This window comes from Paramisgurnus dabryanus, chromosome 1, assembly GCF_030506205.2.
Source record: "Paramisgurnus dabryanus chromosome 1, PD_genome_1.1, whole genome shotgun sequence".
In the NCBI taxonomy this organism is placed as follows: Eukaryota; Metazoa; Chordata; class Actinopteri; order Cypriniformes; family Cobitidae; genus Paramisgurnus; species Paramisgurnus dabryanus.
Window position 1 is genome coordinate 4,591,584 of NC_133337.1, and position 10,454 is coordinate 4,602,037.

Genomic DNA, 10,454 nt, shown 5'->3' on the forward strand with positions numbered 1-10,454 from the left:
ATTTTAAACAGTTCTATTTTATAACTGTTAAAATTGATTTTGATAGGAAAAGACATAAAAATAGAGAAAAACTAAATTAAATAAGTTTAATTTTGGTGTATATCTAATGTGGTTACGATAATTTCTTTGCAGGCATATTGACACAAACCACAAGTTAAATCCATGGGGATTTGTGTTTCACGGTGGAGTTGATGGCTATAGTCGTTGCATTACCTACCTGAGATGTTGCACAGACAACAGAGCATCAACTGCTTTACAACTTTTCCAGAGTGCTGTTAATCTGTTTGGAATTCCAGATCAAGTCAGAGGTGATGCAGGAAGTGAGAATATTGACATTGCGCGGTTTATGATTGACAATCAGGGAGCAAACAGAGGAAGCTTTATGGTTGGACGTAGTGTTCATAACCAGCGTATTGAAAGATTGTGGGCAGAACTTAACCGGGTGGTGACAGCTTTCTATAAAGACCTTTTCCTCTTTATGGAAAATGTTGGCATTTTAGATAGCAACAACCTGGTTCACATTAGGGCTCTTCACCACGTTTACCTTCCAAGAATAAACAGATCTGTTGAGGAGTTTGTATGCCAGTGGAACCACCATAGTTTAAGAACAATGGAAAGTAACTCGCCACTGCAACTTTGGACTGCTGGAATGCTCCAACTTCCTGAAAATAGAAGAGCACTCATTAATGTGCAAATGCAAAGGCCTAATGAGCAACACCAGGGTTACGAGTTAAGGCCAGTAAATCCCCTGATTGATGATGGAAATCATGGAATAGAACTTTTTATCACAGAATGCAACCTGCTTCAAATAAATACTTAGTCTGCTAAGCTTGTTGGTTTTCATGTTATTGTATACATTTAAGTGTCATGTAATTTTACAAATGAAAAATTATTTACATGATACACCATAGAATGTTATTACAATGTAAACTGTTTATACCATGCATCATTGTACATTGTTTTTTAACCCTTATGAAAACTGTACTTTTTTAATCCTTCTCTGTACAGAATTTCAACTGATAAAAGTTGAAAAAAATGTGACATTTAAACTCTGAGATGCATAGTCTTTAAAGGACAATAAACGCAAAGTAGAAACAAGAAACACTTTATTTGTTAGAAGACCATGCATGACACTTTAAAGAGAAAAAAACAACAATCTGCCAGAGCAATAGAGCAGGGCAGCATGGCTGTTCAGGTTAGAGGACTAGAGCACAAAACCATGGCTTGAAATGGATCTTTAAACAGAACAAAGAACTTTTTTTTAACTGTATGCTTCTTAATGTGTTTTGGTCCATAAAATGCAGAATTTTAATATTAGGAGATAACAAAATGAAATAACATCAATAGCATAATCAAGGCATAACTCAAGGTCAAAGTCCTCAGTAATTTTACCCCTCACGCTCTTCCAAATCCTGGTGAATTGCGTATTCCAAAATCCATGTCGGATTTGAAAGTAGTGTAAACTGCATGAACTGGTATGCGAAGTATATTTTCACAAGTATTTGCCACTGGAAATCGGGAATTGGTAATAAACTCAAGGCTTGGCTTTGGAGAGAAACCCAGTGCTGGAATGCTATCACATCCAGTGCAGAAAACAAGAACATCCTCCAGAGAGACATCGTTTTCAACTATAAAATATTAAAAGCAAATAACAAAATTAACTGGCAAGATACCATCATCATTTAACACCTATCAGTGTAAAAATAGTATTAAACCACTGGAGTGATGCAAAATTGATGCACAGCAAGTAAAACCGAGTAGTTACACTTCAAACGGTTGCTCATAATACCATAGACAATGCTAACAGCAGCTCAGTGATTACACACAGTGAGGCACTTGGCAAAATAACAGACTGGTAGCAGGAGCAGGAGTTTGTGAAGATCATAATAAATACTAGTTTTAAATTAAACTGTGTCCAAAGTGAATACATCTTAACCTTAGGTGTAATTTTAATGTACTGTATTTATGGAACATGAACACTAACTTTCATTAAAATATTTAATCATAAATATAACACATTGTATAATTTTTACCAATGTCATGCATCAAACAATTTAGAAAATTTCTACTATTGAAACACTGTTTGAAATGAATGCCAAGCTTACATTCAGCATCCTGAAGATAGTCTTGCCAGAATGCCAGGGTCCTGCTCTCTTCGTGAAATGCATTACTCCCTCTTTCGGAATATTTAACATGGAAGAGATTCTCCACATCAATTGCTGTTAAGGCCTTTTCACCCTTAACAAAAAGACACTTCAACTGTAGAGGGTATCTCCGAAGAGCATCTAGGACACCCAGAGACATTAAGCCATCTCTGAACCTACAGGAAACAAATTACAATCTGTAGTTAAGTTAATAAGAAAACTGTTTACGGTTTTAAAATTATTTTAATAAAATAAATGTATACTGGTCAATAATTATAATTTCATATACTTTTGAAATGCTAGCAAGCTGGGATACTAAAGACAGCTTTTTGTATTAGTTTTTCTTTTTAATTACTTAAAGATTCTACTCTACAAAAAAGATAACTAGCACTAAGAGCTCAATCATAGGGAAACAATTTTTAGTGCTATATAACACCTATGAAAAAACAGAAGTGGTGATATACTGTAGCACCACTTATGGTTCCACAAAGCACACTTCGGTTCTACACAGGTGCTATAAAGGCACTTAAAATGGTTCCCTATGATTATTAGCCAGTGAACCATTTTTAGTATTATGAGTATTTTTAATATTAGCTATTAAGCACCGTTTTTAAGAATGTATTTTCAATAACAAAACTATGCTTTTATCTTCTGTCATGATATGAAGAAACTTTATTCACATATAAACATACCTTTCAAAGGGTGCACGAGTTCGTTGGAGGACATACCAGTGAGCCAGGTCCAAAGCAGTCTCTTGTTTGTTTTCCAGTGTTACGCAAACATTGTGACCAGCAAGACTGATCAAGTTGCCTGCCTGTGTTAGTGCATTGTGTAGTTGTAATTCATTCTCAGCCTGTAAGATCTAAAAATATTACAATAACATTTAAAGAAAAAAAAGTATATAGCGGTTAGCTTTTCCGCTCAAATTCAATGTATGCAAAATTAATAATTACCATCTAAATACAATACAAAATATGCCTACCGACTTGAGCTGTGACTTTGTTTCTTCATCAGTAATATGTTCAATTTTGACCTTCACATTGTCTGGGCCCTTTTGAAGACACTCATATAAAAGTTCAGACAGGAAACATGGAGACTGTCCCCCATGAGCAATTGACATTGCCATGATTTGGCCAGCATAGAAGTAGGTATTGTCTTTCATTGCTGTTTTCAAATGAAATTAATACATCACATTTAAAAAAAAATAATGTTTGTGTCACCATGTCACATATCTGTGCATGTGAGATCGGTGTTAGTTACCATAAACTGCCAGTGAAATACATTTAAATGTTATTTGAGAAAGCCTATTTAGCAATCAAATCCTCAACCTTTGCACTGCTAATGCAATGACAGTTGATAAAGTATTTTAATTATAAAATGTAAAAATCAAACTATCTTGTGTGGTTCTGAATCATTTACAGCAATGCGAAAGCAGCACATGAGAGGTCATGGGTTTGATTCAGACAGAACATACACTAAAAAAAACATATTTACTGATATGTATGTTTATAAGTACCTTTGGAGTTGCATGTAAGCAGTTTAGAATTAGGTGGTCCCTCAAAGATGGCAATTTTGTCCTTGATTTCATGAAGACAGAGTCGGAAAAACTCCCGAGTAGGCCCTCCATTGTCCACTGCTCCTTCAGATATTCCGTAGTCATCAGTAAACTTAACATCTACCTTCTTCTCAGGTGAAAAATTGGATCTGCCCATTGCTCTGGATGCTCCATCCCATACATTTCTTCTTATGATGTTGAAGCGTACAATGCTATCAGTATTTACTCTAGAAGCAATGGTCTCCATTATTCTTTCAAAAGTTATCTTTAAATCACTGAAACAATAGTAAATAAAATGTAGTTAAGAGTCAATAACTAACAGTTATCAGCCATTTAACTAAAAAAAAAAAAAAAAAAGACAAGATTGTAATATTTCCCCTGTTTGAAATATTTAATACTTAGTTTTTTTCGATTGCTAAACGCCAGTGGGCACAACTGGAGTCACATGTGCAAAACTCTAACTACAGTCTGCACAGCAGCAGTTCATGTGGACCAAACTGTAGTTTGTTTTTCATTGCTTGAACACAGTTTTCAAAACTCTACACACTTATCCCATGACTTTAACCACAACCTGCAAAACACTGTGGATTTACAGCACTTTGTTCAAATGCTAACACACTGCTGTCAAAACTTTGAACCACACATTCAAAACAGAATTCATTTCAGCCTTGTGCCTTTCAAACACTGCTGATTGCAATTTCATATAAATATAAATTCCAATTTCATATATATATTTTTCATATATAAAATATTACCTTTCGTGTACTTTTAGTTTCTACCTTTTTTTCTCATTACTGTAATTCCGTAAATTACTGAAGCAAACTGCTAATTTTCATTTACCTTAAAGAATTATGATGTTCTAAAAAAAAAAAATGAATAAATCATTTGATAAATCAATAAATAAATCATTCTTTGAAGAAACCATTACTTTGTATCACGTCACTGAAATTGTTGAAACTGTAAAGATAAAAAGTTAGTATTTTCTGTATTGGTGTTTGATGTAAGTGTTTTCCCTCTCAGTGTGTTGTGAGTGACAGTGTGTGTTATCTCATTGAGGGTTGTGTTTAGCGTTTGGCTGCACTGAGCTGTTTTGAGTCATGTGTTAAGAGTTGTGCTCAGGTGACTTTTGGAAGTGCAGACTGTAGTTAGAGTTTTGCACATGTAGCTCCAGTTGTGCTCAGTGTCGTTTAGCATTTCGAAAAAAAACTGTAATACACCCTTTCAAAAAGACAGTGACAAACCACAAAATTCACACGCATTCATATAAAATATAAAGCATAAATGATCTTCACTCAAAGACATTTTACAACATCAATTAAAAAAGTACTGTTGACAGAAAGATCACAGAAAATATGGGTTATCATACAAAGAAAAACATTGTTTATCCATAAATATATGATTCTGAACAATTTAGGCTTGTTTATTCAACTTGATACTAGGCTAGACAACAAAGTAATAAAATTACATATTGAATGTTCTACTGACCTCTCACTTGTGCTAGACTCTAAGGACCTTGAGATGGCTTCCTGGAGATCAGGGTCATCAGAGATGTACTCTTCCTCAAAAAGATCAAGGTATGTGCTAAAAAATATAAATGTATATTTTATAAATGGACATTGTTAAGGTATAAATGTAGAATGTTCATACAGACTGTTGAATTACCACATGACAAATAATTGTCTTGTGGAATAATAACTCAAATTGTTTTATGAAAATACAGACATAATTGTCTAAGTGTCAAGTAACACTATTCTAATACAAAACTGTACTATAAATAAGGCCCATTGTTATAAAGCCCAGAAAGATAAAAATAATGTATGAAAAGAGACAAGAATGTCCAAAACATGTACCTGTAGGATGTGCTGGATGTACTGGGTTGGGTGGGTTCATGGGACATCCCAGTGGAGTGATTAGCAGAGATGCAACTTGTTTGTCTATTTGCACTAGTAGTTGGACCAATCGACAAGCTGTGGGTGTTGCCACTGCAGATGGCAGAAGTTCCACCGGAAAAGGTAGGAGTCTCATCAATTGTAATGACAGCAGTACTAGTAGACATGGTGAGGTTATTATCGGAGATGTTAGGTGCAACAGTGCAAATTTCTTGGGTGGCTATACACCACACAACTTCATCTCCAACGGAGATGGAAGTGGTATTAGTGGAAAGGGATGGGGCCTCCACAACTTTGTCAGGCACACTACCAGGGACTGGAAGAACATGGAAAACATGTGTTAACATTTAAAATTAAGCTACATTGAACTTATATGACAGTGTAAGCAACTACATCATGTAAGAGTACATGAGTTATAACAATGAGTTATGTGTGGTAGATATTAATGTAGAAATTGTTTAAATTACAAAATTCTATTTCAAGAAAAAAGTTTACTTGTAGATGCATGGACATTACAGTACTTACCACACATATCGTGGTCTGCTATTTCTATGATATCATTGCTGTTTGTATGGCTACTATCTCCATCAGAACATGACTGTCAATTGAGGCAAATAAGTACATTTATGGCAGTAATAATAACTTTAATCTAGTAACAGCAAAATAGTGTAACAATGTACGTTTTGTACACACTTGTACACACATTTCTTGACATCATAAGAATTACTTACAGATTCTTTTTCCTCAGTTAAAATGACCTTGTCAGGCCTGACATAAATGGATTTCTGATGAAACAGTTTTTTCACAAGGTCTCCACCTAAAGCCTGTTTGGAGGTCAGGGATGGCTCCACTAGTTTGTTGTGGCATGGCAGCAAGATTTGTAACCTGAGGAAAAGAAAGCACACTTTACACATTACTACTGTAAAAGATTATCCAAAAGTACATGGAAAGGTTTTAGTTTAGTTTGTCTGTACAAATTTTTATTAAATAAGTGATTCTATGTTAAATATTTTCTTTGGTCCGTTCAGCCTCAGTTAGTTGCAGTTGTCCAAACTAGCAAAAATAACTGTAAAAAATGATTCACACACTCAATAATACCCTATCAAATAGGGATGCACCGATGCCACTTTTTTGGAATAGGAGTACGAGTACTTGCATTTCAGTACTTGCCAATACCGATACCGAGTACTTAATAAAAACATGATTTAAATTTACAGGTAACAGCTTTAGTCATATAATTTAACAAAAAAACAAGGGGCTAGTTTTCCAGTTTGTTGTAAACTCTGCCTCTTTGGACAACACAAGAGGCATTAACCCCTTACACACCCAAACATAGACATTTCTCAGACCGTGGTATTGTTCCCTGGTATCGGGGGACTTTTAACGAGTACGAGTACTTTAGAAAATGTGGTATCGAGGCCGATACCCGATACCAGTATCGGTATCGGTGCATCCCTACTATCAAATTACACACAGCCTTTCTCAGTATTGTATGAAATGTTGAAATTGCAAAAGTTAAAATGGGTATCAAAATGTGTGTCTAAACTGAGCAAATGTTTACCTGCATCCCTCCACAATTGGCTGGAAGGCTGTTGTTATTGCCTGCATAACTTTGTCGGCATCCCAGTCACACTCAAACTCCAAGGCAGATTTTATATGTCCGTGCTAAAAAAGCCAAGCTTTCTTGGCACGCCTTGGCACATGTGTCGATGTATGGTCTGGCAGGAGAATTACCTCTTTGGTGAAAGACTGAGCCACACAACGTAAACTGCTTTGTGTCTGAAACCTTAAAAAATATATATATTATATTCATTTATATTAAATGTATATCCATGCACTGTATAAAATTACATTTTCTGATTAATATACCCTTACAAAAAAATCCTGCAGGAATCCTGCAGGAAAAATCCTGCAGGACCTACACACCACATACCTGCACATTCCTACAGGATCCCACAGGATTTTCGTGATCATTTTCCTGCGGGATCCTACAGGACTCCCACTGGTTTCCTACAGGACTTCTGTGTGTTTCCTTCAGGAATCCTGCTGGTTTCCTACAAGACTCCTGCAGGTTCCTAAAGAAATCCTGCTGGTTTCCTACAAGACTCCTGCAGGTTCCTACAGAAATCCTGCTGGTTTCCTACAAGACTCGTGCTGGTTTCCTACAGGAATCCTGCAGGTTCCTACAGAAATTCTCCTGGTTTCCTTTCAGAAATCCTGCTGGTTTCCTACAAGACTCCTGCTGGTTTCCTACAGGAATCCTGCAGGTTCCTACAGAAATTCTCCTGGTTTCCTACAGAAATCCTGCTGGTTTCCTACAGGAAGCCTGCAGGTTTCCTACTGGACTCCTGCTGGTTTCCTACAGGAAGCCTGCAGGTTTCCTACAGAAATCCTGCTGGTTTCCTACAAGATTCTTGCTGGTTTCCTACAGGAAGCCTGTAGGTTCCTACAGAAATCCTGCTGGTTTCCTACAAGATTCTTGCTGGTTTCCTACAGAAAGCCTGTAGGTTCCTACAGAAATCCTGCTGGTTTCCTACAAGATTCTTGCTGGTTTCCTACAGGAAGCCTGTAGGTTCCTACAGAAATCCTGCTGGTTTCCTACTGGACTCCTGCTGGTTTCCTACAGGAAGCATGCATGACGTATGTAGGAATTATAAAGGAAACCTACAGGAATCCTGTAGAAGACTTACAGGAAACCTACCCACTAATGTTAAAATCCTACAGGACTTCTGCAGCAATCCTAAAAGAATCCAGTCGAACAAAACACTTCTTAAAGTCAAGGATATGCGCCTCATATTTATTAAGCACACCAGAAAAGAATTGAGAAACAACTTCATAAAATGTAACTGATTAGTATTTATTAACACACAAGGGTCTGGAAAATAACAAAATATAAAGATGAACATTCTGAACAGAACTTGTAACCATCACAGCAAAAACAACACTGCACTCTAGAAAAAAATAAAGAGACATTATAGCTACAATATAGGTAACACAGCATAAAATTACATGTTAAAGTGAATGCCATCATTTATGAGCCTCACCTCTCAGTATTGCATTGTAACACAGTCCCTTTTTTGTTGCCTAAGAAAGTGAAAGATAAATAGACCTATAATACATGTACACACACATTTATGCTTTTATACAGTTGTACAAAATGTGTAATTAATAATGCTTGAAAAGGAAACGATCTATTCAGAATGTGAAACCTGTTTACGAGTTTGTGTTCATCGTTCATTTTTTCTCGTAAAGAAGCCCTAAGAAACTTCCGTGGAGTTTCTGGAAATTTCTTCTGAACAGTGTCTGAAAGAGAAATTACAGCAACAACTTCAGTGTGAGAACAAAATAGTAATATCCAGAGACATTTGAAGAGCTTAGATTTAAAAGCCGCTAAACGCCACTTCCATCAAAAATGTAATAAAATAATGAGATATAATGAGATAATGATATTGGCAGAATCCATTAAGAGTTTGCTGTTAGAGCAAACATACAAATATATAAAAAACAATATAAAACAAAAAAGATAAAAAAACATTTTTATACCTAAAACAAGCTCGACTTTTACTGGGTCTAATGGAGGCTTGGCTTGTGAATCTTTATTGGCATTTCCAATTTTTCCAGATAGGCTGTGTGTTGCCAGTGTGCCTCTTCCAAAAACAGCCACAGCTAAATCTTTAACCATGGCTGACCATGATGTGCCTCCTCTTCCACATGCTTGGAACGTCTCTTTCCTGATGTTTAATTTTTTGTGGATTTCGACCTGTACAAAAAACACATTTATTATAATATAGCAGGTAAAATTAGTAAAGCATGTTTTAAGGTAGAATTGCATACATTTCTTGAAATCTGCACTTTATACGTATAATGTACTTATTTTTCAGTATAAACTTATGCTTTACATAATCACAAAATTCAAAGTGTTTTGAAAAGGTTATTTAAAAATAAATTTCTCACATGTTCCTGTTCAGAAGATCTGAGATCTGAATTGGTTGGTTGAAGGGCAGAACAAGCCGCAACTGTTATGTTGCTGGTTGGTGCAGCGTGCTTGTTTACACTGCTTTTAGGTAGCACCTCATCAAATCTGTTAATAATCTCTAATGTTGAATAAATAGAATCGAATGTTTAAAAAAACTCTGTAATACATATCTTAAAAGCAAAGAAAAAAATGCTAACATGTGTATATATAGCCTACCTTTTTGTAGCTTAAAGTTCAGGGCCTTTAGCTCCTGATTCTCTGTTCTGAGGGCCTTGATCTCCCTTCTCATATCATTTATTGTGTTATTTTCATAGTTTTTTTCCTGTATTTTATTAAACAACAGTGTGTCTTTTTGTGATTTTCCCCCCTAATTAAGAGACAAAATATAAAGTTTGATAACATCAGTAGCATGCAATTGTCAAACAAATATAAGGATAAATGGATATTATCCGGAAGTTAAAATGTACTTTTTTAGGTCTCTTTTCTGGACTTGATGTTGGACTATTTTCTGGACTAAATATTTGCTTCCTTTTAACAGCTCTCTTTTCAGGCAGCTTGCACTCCTCTTTCTGCTTCCTCTCTAACTCTATCTGATGTAAACATTTCAGTAGCTTGTCCTTATTTTCTGTACAGGAGAAGGTTTGTTATTTAAAAGGAATAGTTTAGATTCAGGTTACATAGCTACAGTTTATAGGAGCATAAAAAGAATTTAAATCTAAATATGTATATACTCGTTTACTTGTCTAACCCTAATTGTCAAATTTCCTATATATTTTTTAAATAGCTATCTTCTTTTGATTAAAAGCATTTGCTAAATAAAAAATACATTTACCACTCAGCTTGAGAACAATTGCTGGAGAGCTTTCATCTTCATATTTAACATCAACGAC

At 35.4% G+C, this 10,454-nt stretch overlaps 1 protein-coding gene and 1 long non-coding RNA gene across 3 annotated transcripts; both read right to left on the bottom strand.

Annotated features, from left to right (window-relative positions):
* Nucleotides 1–1,117: 1,117 nt before the first annotated feature.
* On the bottom strand, nt 1,118–7,427 carry LOC135729816 (G2/M phase-specific E3 ubiquitin-protein ligase-like). The gene is made up of 10 exons (XM_065247683.2): nt 7,150–7,427; nt 6,320–6,473; nt 6,114–6,186; nt 5,550–5,904; nt 5,185–5,280; nt 3,661–3,974; nt 3,127–3,308; nt 2,837–3,006; nt 2,106–2,320; nt 1,118–1,628 (listed from the first exon to the last, which is right to left on the bottom strand). Exons 1-10 carry the CDS (start codon nt 7,194–7,196, stop codon nt 1,396–1,398), a joined length of 1,839 nt encoding a protein of 612 aa, XP_065103755.1. The 5' UTR covers nt 7,197–7,427; the 3' UTR covers nt 1,118–1,395.
* A 1,205-nt stretch (nt 7,428–8,632) lies between these two features.
* LOC135729811 (uncharacterized) lies at nt 8,633–9,336 on the bottom strand. Of its 2 annotated transcripts, XR_010525765.2 has the most exons (3): nt 9,132–9,336; nt 8,798–8,891; nt 8,633–8,672 (listed from the first exon to the last, which is right to left on the bottom strand). It is a non-coding gene; the product is annotated as an uncharacterized lncRNA (long non-coding RNA). The 2 variants fall into 2 exon arrangements; XR_012337667.1 differs by lacking the exon at nt 8,633–8,672 and having other exon boundaries at nt 8,797–8,891.
* Between the last annotated feature and the right edge of the window lie 1,118 nt (nt 9,337–10,454).